The sequence below is a fragment of the Falco cherrug genome, chromosome Z (genome assembly GCF_023634085.1).
Source record: "Falco cherrug isolate bFalChe1 chromosome Z, bFalChe1.pri, whole genome shotgun sequence".
Lineage (NCBI taxonomy): Eukaryota > Metazoa > Chordata > Aves > Falconiformes > Falconidae > Falco > Falco cherrug.
Genome location: NC_073720.1, coordinates 74,282,931 through 74,306,109, shown reverse-complemented (window position 1 = coordinate 74,306,109; position 23,179 = coordinate 74,282,931). Strand labels below are relative to the sequence as shown.

Genomic DNA, 23,179 nt, shown 5'->3' with positions numbered 1-23,179 from the left:
ATTTTTCATATTGATGAACTTGGCAATTGGAATATAGGGATGATGGAGACCAAGGGAGGATTTGGGAACAAATGAGAATTTACTGTCATTATCATGAAAACAAATTGTCCACCCTTGGAAGTTTCCTTCTCCGTGAGGGATACTACTGATTAAATTACTCAAACCCATCTGGTACCTATTTTAATCTCCAGTGATTACTTTATGGATTCCATGCTGTGCAGAGCGCTGAGGCTCATTGTGAAGGGCAAGAACTAAAAAAGCTTATTGGGGTTTAAACTTATTTGAGATTAATTTCTTTAGCATAGCTTTTGTTCAGGTTTTTTTTGGATGGTTTTTTTTTTGGATGTTTGTGCATGTAACAGAAGTAAGAGCAAGGCTGTGAAAGGTGAAGATGATTTGCAGTCTTTTTAGGGGAAAAGCTATGACCTTTTTGGAACACTGGCATCAAAATGACCCCTACTATGAGAAGAGTCTGTTGAGATTAGCCTAATAAAAAGTCATCTGAGGGAAGTGAGGCAGAATGTCTTCTCTTTTCTCGAAATCTCTTTTTAAGTTTGCAGCTGTGGAAGGGGTTTCTATCTCTGGTTTAGTTATCTGTGAAGTACCTGTGAATATTCAGGTTGAAATAAGGACTTTGAAAGCCATGGATACTGAAGTTATTTAGAGGAGTAATTTCAATTATAACTTTCTGGAAAGGTGCTGATTCGTCAGATGAAAGGAATTATAATTTCATTTAGTATATAGTGCAGATCAGTGAACTTTGCTGCTTAGATTCCTGGGAGCTCTGTAACTTCTCTGATAAGCAGGAGATGGCAAACTAGGGCATGTCATGGAGGTAGCTATTTCAAGATGACGGCACTCACACCAGTGCCTCCAGGATCTGGCATCTGGTTGAGTTTTTAAATCCACCCTTGTTCTTTATTCTCCTTCTCCTAAGAGATTTTTGTCAGTTTTTTATCTTTTTAAATAAACAGAAAATTCCTTATAAAACATGAGTTTAAGAAGCACTGAGATTCCACAGTTCAGCATGCAGACACAAGTAAGATTAAGCATATAAACATGGCTTTGCCCTTTTTGCAAATGCCTCAAAATGTAGCCTTCAATTTCATAGAAACACTGTTATCCATAGCAACATAATACACGTTTCACCAAAACATGAGAAATATACATGTATGTATTCGATGAAAGTCTGTGAAAGTCATGTAGCAGAAAAGTATGTCTAGAAGCATTATCAAAATAGACTTCACAGTAATTATATGATAGACAGCAGAACTTTGAAGTTCTTGTGTGTGTGTGAGTGTGAAGTGCTGGGGTAAAAAAACTTTACAGGCACCAAAGCTTACTGTAAAAACACCAAACTTGTTAAACAAGTCTGCAAAAGCAGACCCCTGATAAACATTTATTCAACTACTGTGAAGATAAATTACTTCTATATTCTATAAATTATTCTAAATTCTATAAATTCTATAAAGTATTCTATAAAAACTGTTAAAAATTAGCAAACAAATTGTCATAACTGAAAAAAACCCACGTCCAGTATTTGAAAAACATGCCACTAAGTACCATATTTTAACATATACAGTCTACATGGGGGTAGAGTTAATACAGCATATTCAGCCTTATCTTAGCATTTCCTAAATTCTGAATTCTTATGCAAGCAGCTTCCAAAGATCCTTCCATTTTACTTGCATGCATAGTTTGTAGAAAGAAGGGAAGAGTGATGGTCTCAAAGAATAGAGCCAGCCTTTCATCAGAGCTCAGTCTCTAATCTTATCTTTATAGTTTATAATCTTTTCAGACAGGCTAGAGGCTGCTACCAGGGGAATAACAATCTCCATTCCCCATAGTAATAAAATACAGTATGTTGCGGATGGCTGCTCCTGCAGAGGATGTTAGTGAAAATATATTTCTTTCATGAGAAACAGTGATTTTTATGTTTTCATTTTCAGGTGAGGACACAGTCCTGTGCTGTCTGGGCACAAATTAAAAGTAAGTCAACTTTTCTTTCAATGAGAAAATGGAAGTTGTCGTGGCTTTGCTTGGCAGTGTAAACTAGTAATTGCTATAGCTGTTTCTTTATTTGCCACTAATGGTTGGTTGACTTTGAGGGTTGGAAAGGTTAGAGGCAGAAAATTTCCCTTTGGTCTTCCATTCTAATGCATTCAGTAGTCCAATCTAAAATGGATTCTCTGGCTTCTCCCTGGTTTTCAAGATTACTTTTTCTATGCATCACATCCAAGTCTTTACAGCAATTTTTGTGCATAAAGGATTTGAAGCACAGAAGATCTGAAAGTTTTAAGATAGTTCTATATTGGATTAAAGAATTTTTTAAAAAACACTAACATTTTCTACCTTTTAGAAGCCACATTATTTATTTTGGTAAGTTCAAGTGGTCATTGGAAAATTGTCCTGTTATGAACTTAGGAAAACAAAAGACACCAGGCAAAAATGAAAAGTATGGCTAATTTTTGTACTTCTAAGTACACTTTCTTAAAAACACAATGGCATAACTTTAAAAGCCAGTGAAATTCTCAGTGTGCTTTTATCTTTGTTTTACTTTTTTGACTGTAAAATGTTTCCAGTGAATGAGTTTACCTCAGAGGGGTTTGGAATCCAGTAGACATCAAGTTTCCCTCCTTTCCACTGTGGTAGAAAGTGTTCTCTTCACCTATTTCATCATGTTTCAGCAAAAAGCAAACTTTCTCCTCTCCTGGCGAAGTGGCAGTGCTGGACTCCTGTGCAAACTCTAAATTCTGCTTTTGAGTTTAAAGATTCACATATTGGAGTTAGGAAATGTGGTGACACTGGAGAGTAGGACAGTACTTTGGAATACCAGTAAATCGTATGGAGCACGGAGTGCTTGAGGTGCATCTCCACTGTTCACAAAACCCACATTTGACTAGTGCTGTTACTGATCTTGTGGTGACAACTGTTTGTTTATTTCTAGGTTACCTTTTTTTGTGTACTTTCGAGATCTAGTTCGTGTTTCACCACACTTAGAGTATAATTCAGGCAGTTTGTGGTTGTGGAGACTAGGCTAAGATCAAGGATTCCCTGGGTTTGCGGGCTGTATTGCTAGAGCTATATAGGCAAGAGCAGTGAAATAACTGCAAAGGCAGACAACTGTCCTCTTCTGAATTTGTCATTTATCAGCTTGTAGATCTTTGTCAGATGCTGTCTTGTATATAGGTGGATTTTGGTTTTGAGATGAAAAGAATGGGCACTGGAAGATGGGAGTAGGACAGGTCAGGCCTTTGGCTTTCTGTTGTAAATCCATTTGCCTTTATATTCAATGGACTTCTAGCCACATGGTGTCCTTGGCCTAATGTACTTCTTCAGCTGGAAAGGCTGACAGTATTTTTGGCTTACTGAATCCTTTGAGGAGTATTTCTTAATTCATCTTGTGTGGAAGGCAAATCTGTAAATTAAATCCAAACCAAATGGGTCTGTTTCAGATGCCCTCTAGACAAAGCTACACATTGTCTGATAAATCATTGTCATAAAAAGTGCTAGAAAACTGTTAAAAGCATGCTTTCTTCTGTCATAAGGACATAAAATGAATTTTGAGGGTTTTCACCAAGTACACTCTACAGTGTGTAGGGAAGACTGTTCTGTCATTTTTATGGAGGGCTGACATCTGCCTCAGGGTTGCATAACTTGCTTATTGAAACTGGTATTACAGTGACATAAGGACAGATATAATTTTTACCAAAACTGAACATGCTTGTAGGTTGAACAGATTTTCCTTGTAGGGTCTCTGTCTGAAATTCTTTATTTTGCCAGACTCACAGTAAGTTTACAGGTGAGAGGTGTTGCACAGATACAAGACGCAGGCCTTGCTTCACTAAGAAGTGTTAGGCCAAGATGGTAAACTACTAATGTTCTGCTTAAGGGTCTGTATGATTTTTTGCGCTTCAGATCAGTTGTTAAGGGTGAATGCCCAGCCACCATTGTGCCTGTAGAATCATAGAATGCTTTGGGTTGAAAGAGACCTTAAAGATCATGCCACGGACAGAGACAGCTTCCACTAGCCCAGTTTGCTCAAAGCCCTGTCCAGCCTGGCCTTGAACACTTCCAGGGATGTGGCATCCACAGCCCTCCTTGCTGCCCTATGGATCTTGAACTCCACCATTACATGGTCACTGCAGCCAAGGCTGCCCTTGAGCTTCACATTCCCCACCAGCCCCTCCTTGGTGGTGAGAACAAGGTCCAGCATGGCATCTCTCCTCGTTGACTCCTCTGTCACTTGGAGAAGGAAGTTACCAATGCATTCCAGGAACCTCCTGGATTGCCTGTGCTGTGCTGTGTTGTCCCTCCAACAGATACCGGGGTGGTTAAATTCTGCTATGAGGACCAGGTCTTATGAATGTGAGGCTGCTCCCATCTGTCTATAAGGGCCTGATCTGCTCCATCCTCCTGACTGGGTTGGTAGCAGACCCCCACTATGTCACCTGCACCTGCCTTCCATTTAATTGTGACCCATAAGCTCTCTGTCAGTTCCTCACTCATCTCCAGGCAGAGCTCCATGTACTCCAGCTGGTCTCTGACATGTACATGCACTGTAGAGCTGGTCATTGGTGTACATTTGGATGAGCCAAAAAAAGAGTTCAGTTTAAGTAACAGAAGTTGCTTTTCTGATATTCAGGCACTGTGATTCTCAAGGTGGACGTATACAGTAATTTCACTGAGTAAGTGACATTTTTGCAAGAATTTAAATTTTTACAAAAACATTAAATGCTCATGCTTGCAGGATTTAATAGCAAGTAATGCTGTGGAATATTGCAGGAATAAGAAACAGCGTCCTAGATGTCTGTGGGAAATCCAGTAAGAAATAGGTAACCTTTGACTAATGCTGAAAATGGAATAGAGGTGGCTGGAAGGGACTGAGTTTCGGGTTTCTTAAGTTACCTTCAACAGCAGGTTTTAGTAATTCAGGTTTTGACAGCATATCGCTGTAAGCCTTCTGTTCTGTCCCTGTGCGGCTTCTGGTATTACAGCCTTGGGTAAGGCTGTCATTGCCAAGTTTGTTCCAATTCTGGCACTTGGACCAAAAAAAAAAAAAAAAAAAGGACAGGAAAATGAGGGATGGAGAATTATAACCACTTCTGAGAAATACACCGTTTAATCTTACTTCCTCAAGTGGACCGTAGCTCCTGGATAGTCAGCGCCATTACCGCTTGACTAAGGAGTGAAGTCCATCATCTGAGTTTTGTTGCAGTACTTCAGCTTTGAGCAGATTCAGTTGGTCAGTCAGCAGACTGAAGCTAAACTACTTGGTGTTTGTTTGAATTGTTTGCTACTTTCTTTCAGATTTATCACCCACTCTGCAATACATGAGTGCTGTTGGATTAGGGTCAGTTGCTGCTGTCTGCCTTATACTGTTCCTGTCATTCTCAGTGGCACGGTATGTAGTAACTCCAGTTTTTTAGTTCTCCTGTACAAGGCTTATGCGTTTTTCTTTTCAGATACTTTTTCTTGCCAACCTAATTAGTTTTAGGCCTCTTGGGTGGTTAGAAATGATTATTAAAGAGTTCCTTCAGTGGCCATTAATGCTGTCCATTGCTTTAACTGATGCCCTCTATATCTTAGCAGTCACTGGCAAAACATCTGAAAAGTATGGGGCTCATCTTAATAAAGGAAGGATTCAGACAGTGAGTAGCACCTGGAATTTAGTTCAAAGGTGTTTTGATTTAATAGTAACTAAATAAATGACATTTATTTACTCTGCTACTCTGGAAGTGCAGTCATGCCAACAGAAATGTTGAAGTACTTTTCTTATGTAAGGAACCAATTTCTAGTCTGCCCAACTTTATTCAAAAAGCCTAAAAGGATTGTTTTTCAGTAGCAGTTGATCTTTAGCTAAAGGCCACAATAAAAACATGTTAGAAATTTTTGAGAATTTGATTTCTTTCTGTTCCATGGTCCTTCATGCAGGGGCAGTAACTTTATGACTTTCTTCCTTTCAAAGGTAAAACAAATATGTGCCTTTAAGTAACTGTGAATGTCTGTGTTTATATAAAATCTCTCCACTGAAAAATGCATCTTTGTTGCTCTTCAAATATGTTTATTTCTAAGAGTAGCCTTCTGATTTACATCCCTTGAAAGGTCAGGAGCCTCCAGCTGGGGGGCTGTGAAATCTAGAGCATTGATTGGTTAAGCTGCTTGTTTGGAATTTAGAAATAGAAGGACCTAGTCTTATACAGGGGTGGAGAAAGTAGGGTTATTTGGATTGTTTGCAGCTGTCTAAATTTCAAACCAGTTCTTACAATCTAAATTTCAAAATATCCAGGGTTGTTTTGGGTTTTTTTCTTCTTCTTTAATTGAAGAAAGGGGTCTCAGGATTCCCATGGCGATAGGATGCAGTGGTAAACTTAGGCTTCCAGTCTTGGGTTTTTTTAGATTTTTGAAAAACATTGTCAGAGTCAGCTTTGACATTTGAGGCAGAAAGGGCAATAACTGTCTTGGTGTCTAAACAAGCACTCCTGGCAGAGGGCTTATTGAAGGAGGAAAGGTGTCCCTGGGCTGTCATGGTGTGAGAGGCTCCTCAGTTATTTCAGTTTCTCTGGTGAAAATGTGGGAGAGGGATATAAATACTTTTCAAAACTGTCAAATCAATTAACAGCACAGTGATAGGAAAGCTATTTAAGATAATAGACAATATTGAAAGAATCATGTATGAGTATGAACCAATTGTGAATGAGTGAGGAGACTAGGTCCTGAACTTCCATTTCAGTCTTCTTTTAAAAGGAGTGAGAACAAAAAAAACCCACAAAACCCAGGTGACATCCTTGGGGAGCTGCCTACATTGAGTACCTTTGACAGGTCATGGTGCAACGTTGGGGACCAGGACTTGATAACTGAACCAGTATCTTTTAGGCTTTTGATCCCATGTACAGAGAAATTCTTGAATTCATTCTCCTGCTTTAGAGAAGAGAATCCTTGGCAGAAGTTAAAGCTGTCCCATCCCAGTAGGAGGCAGAGAAGGGAAAACCCAGATGTCAGTTGTGATAAGACCCTTTACAGTGCTCACAAGAAGTAGCTGTAATGTTCATAAATAACAAATTCTCTTTTAGTTTTAAATAAGCAGCAGTTTAATGCATTCTGATAAGAATGTAATTTGAAAAAACATGTCAAGTCAGCCCTTTGCACTGTCCAGTTGTAAAGCCGTGGTCCTGTTTTAGGCACTGTATTCCAAGAAAGATGTGGCCCATCAGGAGAAAGAGACAGAGGAACTTGACAAAAGAAGACATGAGACCTACTTGATCTGACTGCAAGTAGGGCAATCTAATAATTGATTGCTTAGCCTGGCAGAGAAGAGACTGCCAAGAAGCATGATATACAAGTATACAAAAAGCCATTATAGAAAGAGCAACTTCCTCCTGTCCATAGTGCCCATGGTACATGTACCATCCATGGATGGGCAGTATATCTGTGTGCTTCCGAACAGTAGGAGAGAGAGGTGTGGGAGCAGATTGCTGTGAATCCTGTGGAACCATGGCTTCTGGATGGTCTGCAAGAGCCTGTTAAACAAACATTTGTCAGGAATGACACCACAACTGATCATGTCATGGTGTCAGGTGAATGGTCTTGGGTTGGGGTCCCTGTAAGTTTTTCTGTTCTGCAGCTTCTGTTACGAAGAACTACTGTATTCAACTGCTCACCAGTCTGCTGCCTCAGGGATTATATTACCACAGCAGGACAGATTGTGAATTCCCAGTAACATGTTTGCTAACAGCGGTTTTAACTGTTCTGTAGTGAATAGAACTCTGACACTGGATTCACAAAGCACACGGCCTGACTGCTGATTAATTTTTTTCATTTAAAAAAATGTGGTAACCCATAGTTGTTATTTTTAAGATACCTTGTCACAAATTCACCTTGCTTCATTCCTCCTAATCCTTTGCTTCCTTTTATGCAATGCCCATTCAGATGCGTAAGCACAGTGCCAAAAGTTGAGCTTTCTGAAGTTCTGCATTGGGCGTAAGTGTTGTCAATTACAAGGTTAATGTAGATCAGTTAGTCATCAGAGCCTATGGGAATGCTTCCTACCCATCTTGCACTGGCTGTAAAGTTCAGAATTTATGCCAGCACCTTAAGTCTTTAAAAACTTAGAAGCTCTGTCATTTATCCCATCAATATGGATAATGCAAGTTCTCTGTTACGTCCATGCTTGAGACTTGAATGGGTTTTAAGTATTTTTTTTTTTACTGGATCTTTTTTTTTCTTTCTCCAGCGCTTATCTCCACAGCACAGTGCGCTTCCCACCTGCTGCTTTTGCCTGTGAGGCTGTACATTTATCTGCTACAATGGATGTGGCACAAACAGGGATTACATCATCATTCCTAGAGACTGAAAATGTCTCTCGCCTCTGATGTGTTATCCCCTGAAGTCAGCGTAGAGAGAATGCACTCTTCTTACCAAAGCCAGCATCTGTCGGGTATGGACGTATCTGCATGGTACATATGTACTATAGCATGGGCAGCTGAAATGTGTTTGTTACTGGAAGTGAGATATTTATTGTGTCCCCTTGTGTCTGGATGGTGTGGTTATGCAGAGGAGAACCTTCTCTCACAAACAGGTTTGTGTCAGAGACATTAGCATCCACCCAGTGTGTTTGCCACAGGTTTTCATCTATTCCAGCCACATGAATGCCTGATAATGAGGGTCTGTATTGTACTTCATTACACGAATAATTCCTTGATCAAGATGAGACTGCCTGAGGATCAACTGCTACTTTAGATACCTTGGTAAACTGGTCCATTGTAAGACAAAATCCAGATCAACCCTTATATCAGATAAAGTACCTATTGTATTTCCAAGTATAAAGGTAGAAGACTTTCATCAGTCACTTAAATGTAATGGTACTTCAAGAGCAAGTACAGAGTTAGCCATGAAATTGTCACACTTAAATATTGTCAGTAGCAGGTGTGTTCCAGAGATACTGCAATCATTGCTCATAACAATTAGCAATTATTGCAAATAATATAACAATATATAAAATTTGCCATTTGCCAAAAAGCTGAGCAACTTTAGTGGCATGTGAAACTAAATAAGGAGCTACCTGTGTTAAGTGCAGTTTTGTTAATCTCTGTTCTGTAATTAAGCTGAGTAAAGCCATTAAATTATTGTCTGGTTAATGAGCTGTATGTAACATCTTGTTAGAGTAACTTAATGAAGTACAATTAACCAATTTCCTATGGTATACTTTCAGTTAATATTTTTTCCTTCTGTAAGAAAAAAGCAAGTACATTTTATGACTTCCACTCCTGTTCAGAAGTTGCTTTGTGATATATTAGCAAAATCATTCTGTTATGGTGAAATAAAAAAGCAATAGTTCTGTTTTTTACTCAGTGTTGTCATTTTTTCGGACTTACATTTTATGTTTTACCAATTTAGGATACCCATTCTGGGAATTCTAAGTGTTTCTGATTCCTGGTGGCTTTATAATTTTGGATATTCTGTCTCTCTAGATTGTGTCATACCTTTTTGATGTTTAAAAGGGGTATTTTAATGTGTAACAACGGACTTCATAGTTGGTAGCAGAGAGGAATTACAGTCAAAGTTACATGAGAGAACATTTAACTGCTGTACTTAACTGGTGGTGCTTGTTTTTTGGATTTGGGCAGATATCACTTCTGTTACTCAGCATTTCTACTGCTTACTAAATCTGCCCTTTGGGTTACTAAGTTTTCAGTAGTTAGTAGCTGAGTAAGAACATCTTTGTCAACATTAGTGGTTAAAAGTTGTTAATGTTTTCCTTCATTGATTGAGAAAGAACAACCTAACTGTTCATACTGGGCTACTGTTACTTAATTTTTCAGTTTCTTCTGCAGAATTCATTCTCACACGTTCTGCTTATAATTCCCTTTCTCAATGGAGTAAGTCGCCAAGGTTTGGCATAGCAGTACAAACTGCACCACTTCATTCTGATCATTCGCCTGCTGCTCTGGTCCTGTTTGAGAGTTCATGAGCAGCTGTTTCTGAATAAAGGAGAGCTGGAGAAGCAGGAAATTATTTAAAGAGATAGATGTGCCATCCTCTGTGAAAGAAAACTTCTTTTACCTTTTACTAAGACCAGCAGTGTTCCAGTATGTTATGCAGGACCAGGAATGTAAAGTCCGTCTTGTCAGTGGGTGTAGTTGGAAAGTTGGAGGTCTCCATGTAACCTTCAACAAGTGATTTCTTTTCTGTATGCCTTTTCTTTACCTAGCTTGCCTTTTCTGACACGTACTTTACTGAAACGTAAATTTTTCAGAACAAGGTTTTTTCTTACCAAACATCCACGCTTCTGCATAGTAGAGTGGTGCAGCATATTAATAACCAGGAATGAACCGATAAGAGAGAAGCAATGAGGCAGGACTGCCTGCCAGCCTAAGTTTTCCAGAACAGCTTTTGTCTTGCAAGTTTCCCTCTTTCCCTCTGCCTCCTTTATCGCTCTTGACAGACCTGCCTCCGGCTGTGAGCCTGTCTTCATTTGTCATGCACTTATCTTTCTTCCATCTACATCTGTTTCAGTTTAATGTGGGAAGCACAGAGAAGTAATTTAGCCTTGTCCTCCTTAAATAACTGTGCAAATGTTAACAGTTCATTTGTTAAGAGTCTCTCTTCCAGAAACTATTGCTCCCAAGCTTTCCAATTAAATATTTTTAATTACTTTTTAGGGAAAGTAGAAAGGTTTAAACAGTAGGAAATTAAGTAATAGCTGGAATAGAAGAATGTTCTTAAAAGTTCTACTTAGAACAACTATTATAGGACTGGACAAAAAGAACAACACGAAGTTATAGCGGCTGTACTTACTTTTGTCTGTTACAAAAACAAGCTTGTGTAGTGAAATTAATCTGGTTTAAGAATACTGCTAAAGAAGACCAGTTCTCTGATATTCCATTAGAAGGAAATATGCCATTATGCTAAAAGGGGTTTCACTTCAAATATGAACTTTTTAGACTTCTGATGAAATAGCTGATTTACAAAAATACTTAGGAAAAGATAGACCTAGCAGGTGCCACTTTGAATGGGACTTTGGAGTTAGAAGTGTGTGTCTGTAAAGGGTACTTTTGTTACTCTGATTTATAACCCTTATACTCAAGTTTATGGAACGATCTAGCAGTTCAGCATTTTACACGTAGCATCCTGCCAAACTAATTGCAACATTGACACGATCACACCATCATGGTTTGAGAAATTATAGAGACATTTCTAATGATCCTTCACTGCTGTTCCTTCAGTTAACACTTAAATTCTCCTGTTTCTTCAAATGTTTTTTGCTCCGCTTCCTCAGATAAGTATTCCACACCATTACCAAGTAAGGTAAAGCCAAAAGAAGCTACTCTGCTTCTACCGTTCATCTGTACCCATTCATGGTGCTACACTGAGATGTGCTGTATTGAGAAACTGTTTGGTTTAGATACTTACCAATGTCTGGATTATCTCCAAAGTGTTTTCATCTGTAGTGGAAATGGGAAATTGTTAGCCCTGGATAAACAGTTATGTGTAAGCTTAAGTTAAACTATTTTTTATCTTTTATTCTGTAACAATGAGATAACATGCAGGTTACTGTAAAATTCCAGCATTTATGCATGTAATTGTGCGGATGTGTCAAATGGAAATTTTTTATTGTAAAATACACTTTCTAGTGAGTGTCACGGGTCCTTTAAATCTTTTGTGAGATTTCTGTGTCCTGGGCATGATAGGGACAGCCAGAAGCCATTCAGCCATGTTTGTTTGTTTCAGTATTTACAGTACCCTTATATATATACATATATACACATATATATACATATATATACATACATACATATATATACATACATACACACATATATACACATACATACATACATACGTATATATATATATATAAAAAATATTGATCTGTGGGGTGGTATGTTCCTTGTTTCTATGTGTGCTCTCAGATTTAACTGTTCTCAGTCACCCTCCCTATTTCCCAAGTCTTGCACTATTTTGCAGGGCCATGTCATATTCAGCAGAATTCAGCCAGAGTCCAGCATGAGCTGGCAGATCCATGATCTCTAGCTCAGATGGAAGTGCTTCTGTTCCCAGTGACAGCATTGCTAGGAGGTTACAAAAGTCTCTGAAAAATCTCAACTGTTAAATTGCTTTCAAGGACAAAGCTGGTTGCCTTCTGATGACATTCTGAGAAGACTTGGTGAAATTAGTTGGTGACTCCACTGCTGAGCTCCAGTGGAAAGGAACAAGTGTCAGCATTGCAAAAGCACCTCCACAAGTACAGTTCCTGGAAGCAGGAGCAATGACCCTGCAGACACCACAGACACCTGTTCCCTTTGGCTCTGACAGTGGTGAGGTCTGAGGAATGAAATGAATTCATGAGGGCAATGAAAGTATTTGTGGTATGGTTATTATGGAGCTATTTCCAATCTGAGGTTAACAAAAGAGGCACCTTTACAGTCACAAAAAAAAGGGAGACTTGCTCTGAAGTTCTGTTCCACCCTCTCCTTCCCCAAATATTTGTGTGTACTTTTTCCAGAAATACTGCTTTTGTTCCTGCAATCTTACAGCTGAATGACAAGAGTAACCTTTTTATCGGCCATTTCCCACCATGAGGCAGCACAATTGATGTATTTCAGTTGCAGTTCATAATTTATGTTCCCTGATGTCCTTGTTGGATCATCATGTTGTGAAAAAACTGCATCTATTATAGATGTATAACATATATGTTTGTACTTATATATGTAGTTCTGTTTCTTTCATTTCACATAAGAAGTGAAAATACAGTCAGAATTTCACAGCAAGGGTGGGGAAGTTCAGTTTCTGCCCCCAGGAGTATAAAAAATGTTAACATACTGGGGAGCAACACAGAAGGGTTTATAGAAATAAGTCAGGTCTTAGTAGAAAGGTAATTTCCAAAGGCCCAGATTTTCTTGAGCAGCTTTTAGCCAGGAATGTTTTAGCCTGGCTTTGGTGACAGTTCATACAAAAGTCTCTCCTGCAGCCACCCCATGAGAGATGGAAAGAGAGCAGAATGGTTTGGAGCAGTCTGGTGAAGATGTTTCAAGCTAATGGGCACAAATCAGCTGTGCCAATACACTGGATAAAGCCTAACATAACGATAATGTAGGGGTGGTGTAAGCCGGTTATCAGCTTTCCCTTTTAGCTCTGTAAAATGACCTATTGGTTTGGCTCATCGCTAATGAAGATGTTAGGAATTTGCATTTTGTTTTGCATTCCTGGGCATTTTATTTCCATGTGTACAATTAACCAGTCCTTTCCTATAACCTGGAGTATTCATTTATTCACACAAAACCAGAGCCAAGTGAACGTGAAATGCCAGACAAGTAGCAATTGTAAATATCTGCTGAAAGGCAGGGAAATAGTGCTTCAACAGCAGTTCTTCATTTTTGCAGTATACCAGCCTCTTACTGGCAAATGAATAAAATTATTATTATGCAATTATGCAGCATGTTGCAGAATGGCAAAGTGAGTGTTCTGTGGCTAAATGAAATCTGGCTCCTTCCAGTTCTGTTAAATATTACCTTACTCCCTTTATTATTCATAGATTTAATCTGCCAGATGTTCATTTTTATTACAATAAAGCAGTCTCAAAATCCGGCATACTTCCAGATTTTCTGAGTTCAACTTTCTACTCCAATTTTTATGAAACTCCCTTGAATTTATTGAATTATCCAGGTTCTCACCCTGTGCCACTTAACATTGTTTTAAGTTTAGTGCAATGATTTATGTTTACATTGGTTTGGAATCTGCTCTGATGTTTTAACTCAAGACAGGAGAGTAGAGAGATAAATATGTTGTGCATTTTCATGAGGAGATTGAAAGCAGTAGCTGTAAGACTGTTTCCTAGTATGGCCACAGCAGTATCCAAAGACTCTTTAGCAGTACTGTTATTTATCCACTGTTTCTCTGCACAGGAGGTCTCCTAAAAGCAAGGTAGATGGGAATTTCCAGCTGCACTTTGCCTTTGTGGTGATCCCCTTTCTTGTTTGAAGATGCAATTTCATAATTATTTTTTTTTTCTTCTTAGAAAGATTTTTTCTGTTGGTCGATCCAACAGCATTTGAGATTAAATAGGGTTGTTTGAAGTAGTTTAGGATCCTGCTGATCTGTTTTGCTTTCTGCTGGGACTCCTGGGAGTTTGTTTTTTTCATCACATATCCTGAAAATTACCACAGCAGGACTGATTCATGTTTTTCAAACGGACCAGACTGTTTGAACACATTTTAATGTATTGGCTCTGGGCATTTTGAAATGAAAAGCCATGCCATCTTTGATAAGGTATAACAAGTATTTCTTTATCCAATAAGATGACTTAATGCAAGCACCTGTTCTGACTTTGCCCAGGTTCACCCGCCAAAACAAAAGGCAGAGTTAAGTTAGAGTAACAAGGCCTTGATGAGTGCAGAATGCTTCTTAGAGTATTAGCAAGGAAGACTACTGCCTTACTATGAGAAGTGATCCAATTTAATCCAATTTAGATGTCACTCTGTTTTGCATTTATCCATAAACAAGTCCCAGCAGATGTTAGTAAATCAGCATGACAGCAAAATACTTTTGCCTCCAGGCATTTTATCTGGTACCTGGAATTTCCCTTCCTAGATATATTCCTTGTTAAATCTGCCTTACATATGAGTAATTGCTTCCTCTGTTTAGTCATATCCTAAAATACTCTTTCTGTGTGGTTAAAGTCTCTGCAGTCAGGATATGCTTCTCTGTAGGAATAGTGGCCTAGTGGCCTGGTGAAACTTGCTTGAAGTGTTGGTCTGTTGTGTGGAAAGAGACATTATTTCACAACACTGGCCCTCATCTCTCTGGATATCAGGTGCTTTTTTTTTTTTTCCTGTTTGTTTTTTTTTAAATTTCCAGTCCCTTTTGAAAACCTTAGCTCTGCAGTCTAAGAACCCGGAGCACTTAGCCTGAACTTCACTTCTATATCCCTTTTCTGTTGTTAAGGTATGCTTTACTGTGAGTGGCATGTGAATCAAGATTTAGAACCAGAACTATAGAACATCTCAAGCTGGAAGGGACCCATAAGGATCATCAAGTCCCACTTCCTGCTCCTCGTAGGACTACCTGAAAGTAAACCATTTGACTGAGTGTCATCCAGAAGCTCCTTGAAGGTCTTGGTGCTGTGACCACTTCCCTGGGGAACCTGTTGCAGTGATTAACTACGCTTTCAGTGAAGAACCTTTTCCTAATGTCCAATCTGAACTTCTCCTGACGTAGCTTCATTCCATTTCCTCATGTCTGGTTGCTGGTTGCCAGAGAGAGGAGATCAGCATCTCACACTCCACTGCCCGCAACTGCCCTCATTTGTGTGCTTGGGATCAGTTTCTCCAAGTTCATTTGTGCTAGTTGAATTGTTCCTTCTGCATTACTTACTGTAACTGTTTCACGGTTCTAAAGAAATGAGCCTGTTAGAAACTCTTCCCCATAATAATGTCTTTGCCTGCAGACACATTCAAGAACAACAGGAATCACAAAGTTGTCATGTTGTGAGTTTGGTGAAAGCAGGCAGTTGAGGAACACTATAATCCAGCCTCTATTCTTTGTCAGACGAGAGAATCCAGTGCACAGGTAAATGATGTTACAAATGCTCTGTCCATACCTTTAGGAGACATGCAGTACAGAAGAATCCATTGCACAGTCACTTACCTCTCTCTCTTGCATGGAAACAGCAACAGAAATCTTTTACTGCATAGTATGTGATTAGTCTCCTGTGCCTACTAAGAGCTAAGCTCATTTAGCAGCAATGCTGACTCAAGTCAGTCACAAGACAAGACACAAATCCAAGGAAAACCAGGCTTGGTTAAGCACAGTGTTCACAGATCTGCTTGTTATCAAAACTTTCCAGCATGTCTGCAGGCTGTTCTTTACAGACACATTTAAACAATTATAGAACAGTGGCTTTTTCTCCAATACTTATTTGCAGTCTGTTAATTCTTAAAACCTGTTATGAGCAATGGAAAAAATCAGCAGAGCTGAGGACAACTGTCACAGAGAATCATGGAAGTGTTTTTCACTAGAAAAGAGCAGTGACATTCTCTGAACTCATGTCTCTGAATTGAAGAGAAAAAAAATCAATGCAAGTGCAAGCTTACCTTAAGTAGGTCTTACCCAATAGCTGCTGGTCCAGAATGATGAGATGTACGCAGAAGAAGGAGATGGTGGGCAGAGTCAGGCTTCCTCAGGGAACATGTTTTCCCAGTGCTCTGGTGTTCTGGGAAAGATGGATGCAGCACAGACAAGATCCAGGGAAGATGAAGTGCATAGAAGGAGGTTTACAAGCTAAATCTTGGTGTTCGTACAGAGGAAGGAGATAGGTTTATGCAGGTGTGCTGTAACGAACTGAGCAGTGTAGGAGATTTTAAATGTGAGGCAACATAATGATTGGATTCATTCTGTTAACAAAAGCCTTTGAGTCTCAGACTTCTGCAGTGGGCTTTTAAAGGTGGCCTCTAAACCCGTTCTCTTTGTGCCCCATTCATACTCTTACACGGTTACATTCTTTCCAGGAACAGTGGTGAGTCTGCAGGTACCTACCTCTCTCATGCTCTGTATTAGAGGTCCTTGCATGTGTTAGCTGCACTTTATTATTGTTTTTGCAGCTTATAGTTTATATGTTAATTCCGCTGTTGCCTGGCTCTAGCAAAAATGTGCTGCTTTTTGATGAGAACTGAGTAATCTAGGAGAAGTCTCCACTTCAGTTGTAACCTTTCTCACAGCTGAAGAAATCTGGCTACTGGCTGCTGGGACACAGGCTACACAGGCTACAGGTACAAGTCTTGAAACTGAAAAAGCTCCAGGTTTCTTTCCAGCTATCCCCAAGTGCAAATCACTATAATCTGTCCTTGTTTTTCCCTTCAAGTAAACAAACAGCTTTCAAAACTGATATAAATCTTTTTCTTCCTGTCTTTGAAATCCTTAAGATGTTATCCAAAGAACATACCATTTTTTGACTTTCACTTTGTTACCTTTTTATCTTGTATTAATTTTCTCCTACATTATAAGTTACATTTATTTCCCTTTGTCTCTCTCCCAGTGGAGTCAACATCCTCTGGGCATCTATTCTTTCCCTGTTTGTAGGGGAGTGATGGCCCTCTTCTGTGGCAGAAAAAAACCAGCCAACAACTCATCAGTTAAACCCCTAGGAAATGCATTGTATTTAAAAGGTCTTCCAGCCTGAGGTAGAGATGAGGATTTCAAATGTGCTTGCTATGCCATTTGCTTTTTTTGCCCTTTTCCTCTCAGATTTCAAATCAAGGCAGAAAAGGTGCATGGGTACACTTAAAATATGGAACTTTCTGTCCAGCAGCAAGAAAACCAGAGAGAAAAAAAAGTGCCTGTTACATTTAGTATAATTGCAATCCTTATCTTGCAATCTAACATCAACAAAACTTTGTTGATTTCTCATGATAAATGATTGATCTAAGAAAAAAACATAAGGAGAGTTCATATTTTAAAAGTACAGTGAAGAGGCAGACTGTCCCAAACTGCTTTGGAACACCATCCCAAAAGGAATTGCCTCTTTTGCTGTTGGAATTTTGCAAAGGAATTGCTTCCTCTGCTGCCAGTCATTGGATCTGCCTCCATCATGGTTCCCTGTAGATGCTTAGGATGCTTGCCATCACATTTAAGAATGTATTTTTCAGACTCACAGGATCTGCTGCTTATCTAGACTTTTTATTTCTCTGTGGTGCTCTTAACAGACTGTCTATGACTCAAGGCTAGTGCCGATGACTGTTAATCTTTCTAGTGTGTTTGGCAGAAAGAGTTACATTGCTTTTGAGATAACCTTCACCAGTAGATTTTTAATCAAGGGATCAGCAAATGAAACGTGGAGCAAGTGACAGAACCACTCTGTTCACTCCCAGTTTCAGGCTGCCAAAGGCTGCCTCGCGCAGACAGCAACTTTCATATGCGTCAGTAGGGAAGCATTACCACAATTAGAATTAAAGAACCATCTAAATGAAGAAGGGCCCTGACACCCCTTAGAGGAGTTCTTTTGTGTAATTGTTAAGGTTTTTAAGAAAGCGTTCAAGACCGAGCATTTCTGTCCAAACAGGCCTCTTTCTGAGAGGAGATTGAAGGTCTGCTGTTATTTTAAAGCTACAGGTTCTAAAATGCCATGACTGGCGCAGAGTGAGTCTTCTTCTCCTCTTTAGATTTCTTTTCCAAAATTCATACTTTTCCCTTCTCACTTTCCATGGAAAAAATCAGAAAACTTGATTAAGAAGGAAAACAATAAGGTAGACAAGATCGCTGAAGTAAATTAGGGTTTGCACCAAGGCAGTGCTTGTAAGTTTTGCTTGGAAGGTAGGTCTGGGGCATATACCTGTAGCAAAAGAAGAGCCCTTGGGGTTTTGACATGGGACTTGGATATGTGTCTGTGGTTGTGGTTTGCACTTTTGGTTATGCTACTCTGTACGACTGAGGCATTGGCGCCTCTTTGAATCATTTATGGACTCATCCATTTGAAAAATATTGTTTAAAAAAATAACATTGTCAGAAGTTTTTATAAACAAATATGGTGGTCTGTTTAAAAGATGTTATTATGTAATCCAATTTTGCTTTTAAAAAAGAAACATAGATGGTGTGGATAAACTGCATTTTTAGGCATTGCTATATTCACTTCTTTATTTGTTTTTAAACTGCTTCTTCTCCTTTGTACTTGGGAGAAATCTGGTCAGAATGCAATGGCCTTTCTTCCCTTTCTACAACAAACTTCTGTTTCCTCTGCTGGTTAGCTGGGGTTAATCATCTTAGAGTGCATCTCACTGGGATGAAGAACTTTGTTTCTGGCTCTGAATATAGGCAGTCTTCTTGCTTCCACACCTGTCAATCTGTTCTTGCCTTCATTACCTGTTCTTTATACAACATCATTTTCCTGAAGAATGCAAAACACTTTCCCATAAGAAAGCATGAGGAACAGTGAAGTTAGGGGTTGTACTGGCTGCTGCAGAGTGAATTGGTAAACATAAAACTAGAGCTGTTTTGGCTTGTCAGTTTTGTATCATGAGTGCCGATTTAGACAATGCAATCCCTTTCTTTTCCGATAACCATCTTTTATAGCTTAGAAGGTGGTTCTGGCACACGTGCCTATCTGTGATCAAGACCTGGTTTTCAGTAGCACAATACAGATTGGTTTTACATTACTTTGGCGAATGAGAAGGTTACATGAGGTGCTCGCTAATATAGCGGTATTTCACATGGATTTTTAGCCACCTTTGTGCTTGTGATTATCGTGGTAAGTTTCAAGAGCAGGTGAAAAATAACAATATTCCATGCTGTAGGAATTCATACATTATTTTCTAACTTTGTCAAAATGATCTGTGTGAATGTTACACTGAAGGGTATTATATCTATGAAAAAATACTAAAATACTGTGTACTCTAGTGGTGTGCCTGATACTGGTTCTGAGCAAGAGGAGGAGGTCATAGGCCTCTTCTATATCTGTTTGCTTAGTCATATAAAGAAACTATGAGCAGAACAACCGGTCTGCATTCTCTAAATGTGGTGTCAACAGCAGGCAGTCTCAGCCATGTGGTCTTTTCCCTTTCTGTTGCTTTAAATTGGATACCAGCTAAACTCACAGCACCCTGTTTCCACAACTCCCTAAGGGCAGTGGAAGGCAGGACAGGAGAATACTTGCTAGGGGACTTCAGTGGAGTTATCTGCTCTCTGTGATGCTGTGTCTCTGCTAGCATGTGGTACAAGCTAATAGACGCAGAGACCAGAAATATCACAAGCATCTACTAGCAGGGTCTTAGGCTTCGAGCATGCAGTTGTGATCTGAATACTGTGGCTGCTGCATGACAAGTGTCTGAAATTCCTTTGAGCACAAGAAGGAGTAAGGACAGTAAATGTAGTCAAATTTAGTGTAAGTTTAATTTTTCCTTTCTCCTACTTTATAGGAAACAGCTTATTAACAACTGCAAAACAGTGCTAAGCTGTGGCTGACAGTCATCTTTTAGGTCCACAGTAAAGTCAGTGGTGGAAACTACAGAAATTTTCTAGGGGAAAGGACAATTATCATTGAAGGAAACTGGAGAGAAGCCAGGGAAAAGAAACTATTGTCACAGGAAACATGAGTAAGGAGAGGAATGACTCTCACAAGAGATGAAGGAAAAGAAAGCAGACAAAATCTGGGAAGAGATGAATGCAGTACTTCTGTTTTTTGTGTTGGTTTTTGCAATATCCATCTTTGTTGCTGGCCATCCTCCTGGTCTTGGCACTGGTGAGGCTGCACCTCAAATCCTTTGTTCAGTTTTGGGCACTCACTGCAAGAGGGATGCAGAGGTGCTGGAGTGTGTCCAGAGATGGGCAACAGGGCTGGGGAAGTGTCTGGAGTACAAGTCTTATGAGGAGCAGCTGAGGGAACTGGGGATGTTTAGCCTGGAGAAGAGGAGGCTGAGAGGGGACCTTACTGCTCTCTACAGATGCCTGACAGGAGGCTGTAGGCAGGTGGGGGTCAGTCTCTTCTCCCAGGTAACAAGTGACAGGACAAGAGGAAATGGCCTCAAGTTGTGCCAGGGGAGGTTGAGATTGGACATTTGGAAAAATTTCTTCACTGAAAGGGTGGCCAAGCATTGGAACAGTCTTCCCAGAGAGGTGGTTAAGTCACCATCGCTGGGGGTTTGTAAAAGACATGGAAATGTGGGACTTAGGGACATGGTTTAGTGGTGGATTTGGCAGTGTTAGGTTTACAGCTGGGACCTGATGACCTTAAAGATCTTTTCCAACCTGAACAATTCTATGATTCTGTGATTCCATGATTCTGTGATCATAGCCAGCCACGTTTATAGTTGTCAATTTGAGGGGGTAGCCAGACAGATCATTTGCAAGTCAGTAGCATGTGCGTACCAATTGCAACATCATGGTCACTCTACATGTGCTGGTGGGGGAAGCAGGTGAAATTTTATTTCCCCAGCAAAATGTTTCCCTACAGAGAAAAAACGGTGCAGTGGGAGGAGTGGGGACAGTTGAAGCAGGCTTTGGGTTAGAGATCAAATCATAGTTCTCCCTGAAAACACTGGGATTTTTGTTTTCCCTTCCAGTGTTATGCAAAGTTTGCTCCCGACTTGCATTCTGTAAAGCTCAGGGGGATGCAGGCACCAGTAGTCACCTTTCTAGCCTGGATGTTAGGCATCCATCAAAAGCCAGATCTTTTCTTTGTCTCATTGAGAGCAGGAGCTTCAGCTTGAATCTCTCCCCTTGCAGAAGACCCTGAGTATGTAATCCCAGACACTTTCATAGTAATTGTAGAAAGTGCATCCCCATCCACACAGCAAATCTTGTTCAGATGCTTTCCTCTGATCCCTTTAAGGAAACAAGGCTTTCTGCTGCTTTTGTTTGTTTGTTTGGTTGGTTGGTTTTTTTAAACAGATAGTGTGTTTGTACCATTTTTTATACACAAGCACGCAGCCAGTGCTTGTGCTCTAGCAATCTACAGCTACAAGCACAGCCATGATCTGAACTTGGGCAGGAACTGCACACCAGCTACATGGCTGAATCTGTCCTACATTAGCACAGGAAGACCAGCTGCAGCATCTGACACTCTTCAGACAATGTTGTGTTGGTTTCCCATGTGGAACTCCACCATCTCTCATCCATTTTGTGTCTGGCACTGTATCTCTCCCTCCCTTTTCATAACTCAGATTTTTTAGTTAAAAAAAATATGTAAATCATTGTAAGTTGAAATAAAGTATTTCCTTTTTTTTCCCTTTTTTTTTTTTCTTTTTTTTTTTCCTTTTTTTTTTTGTGTGTGTATTTTGTTTCAGAGATGACAGTGAACCAAAAAAACAGCTCCTGATTTGGCACTATTGACCTGTACCAGCCTTGGTCCCACCATGTGGGGTTTTTCTGAAACTGTGACTGATCCAAGTGCTGACATAAGTGAGAAATATAGATGATTAAAATCTGATACAACTGGGTTTCACAGCCTCGTGTTATTTTTCCCAGCTTGTAAATGGTTGTTGGTACTTACATACCCAAGGGCTTCTACTGGCTCAAAAATATTTTGTCAAATATAGGGATAATTTTGTGACAATAACATTCCATTTCCTATGGAAGAACACAGTTTTACAGAAAGGTTGCTGAAATAAATAAACACACAGACATTGTGACAGGTGCAAACTTTATTAATGTCCAGTGATCTGAAACCACCTTTTTCCACAGTGTTCGCCATGTAAGGGAACAGCTGGAGAGAGGACAGGTATCCCTTCAGAACCTCATAGTACCTGTTCCACCTCTGTGCTCACCTGAGTATTAATTTTCACATCCAAAGGCAAGCCCTCAAGCCGGAGCTGCTCTGTTGGGCTTTTTATCTGCAAGGCATTTAGGTGCTAGCAGTTCTGGGGGGCAGGCAAATGCCCACAAGCATCTAACTGGGTACCTACATCCTTACAAACAGGTTTCCTGAGGATGGAGATGTCTGGAGCTGTTCTGGATGAACAGGAGAGGCAAGGGCTGCTCCTGCTTACTGTGAGCTATGGATGAGATAAAGGTGATTCTGATGGCATCAGTGGGCCTCTGCTGGAGCTCTACAGGGCTGTGGAGAAGTCCCCTAGCCCACTAGCCCACTACCAGTAAAGGTGAACATGAAAGTAATTGGAGAGGCACTTCTGAACACAAATGACACTCCAGTAACACTCTCCCTAGGAAGTGGAGCTGGTGAAAAGCTGGACCAAGCCAACCAAGACTGCAGGTTTTCACAGCATCAAAGTGTGAGATACAGCGAAGTGCCTGAGGAGTATTTGTTTAATGGGTGTTTGTGCTGGCAGGTAAGTAATCCTTTATAGCTAGGGGAATTGAGAGAGTCGGTGTTTGCCGGACTCTGTGAGTTGCATATATCAATATGCATTTGTATATATATTGATGCTGCATTTCCTTGACTCTGATAAAAGGTTTATGTGTTGCAAAAACAGGCTTTTGACTGCATAAAACTACTTTCAACCCCTAAAGTTATCTAAATTGTAGTAGAAGAGGGGGCAGTTTGGCCTTCTAACTCCGGCATCGGTGTTTTTACCAGCACATCACATCACCACACCCCTAAGAGTACAGCTGTGCTACTGAAAGCCTGTTGTGAGGGCTGGATGCATACCTGCACCGCTGCTGAGGTGTAGTTGTAGCTGGGAGAGCTCTGGTTTCTAGATTGCCTTCAGGTCACTGTCAAATGAACTGATCTGAT

The 23,179-nt window shown here is 39.9% G+C and overlaps 1 protein-coding gene and 1 long non-coding RNA gene across 11 annotated transcripts in view; both read left to right on the top strand.

Annotated features, from left to right (window-relative positions):
* Positions 1-9,346, top strand: part of SUSD1 (sushi domain containing 1) — a 52,382-nt gene extending 43,036 nt beyond the window's left edge. For 7 of the 10 annotated variants that reach the window (XM_055699040.1, XM_055699037.1, XM_055699036.1 and 4 more), the window contains 3 exons: positions 1,950-1,989; positions 5,311-5,404; positions 8,234-9,346. In XM_055699040.1, the coding sequence (XP_055555015.1) occupies positions 1,950-1,989; positions 5,311-5,404; positions 8,234-8,372 (273 nt within the window). In that variant the 3' untranslated portion in view covers positions 8,373-9,346. The remainder of the gene's footprint in view (positions 1-1,949; positions 1,990-5,310; positions 5,405-8,233) is intronic. The other 3 variants (XM_055699039.1, XM_055699038.1, XM_055699035.1) reach the window with 2 other exon arrangements.
* Positions 9,347-11,860: 2,514 nt separating this feature from the next.
* Positions 11,861-21,640, top strand: LOC129734784 (uncharacterized). The gene is made up of 3 exons (XR_008730392.1): positions 11,861-12,317; positions 14,679-14,812; positions 14,944-21,640. It is a non-coding gene; the product is annotated as an uncharacterized LOC129734784 (long non-coding RNA).
* Positions 21,641-23,179: the final 1,539 nt, after the last annotated feature.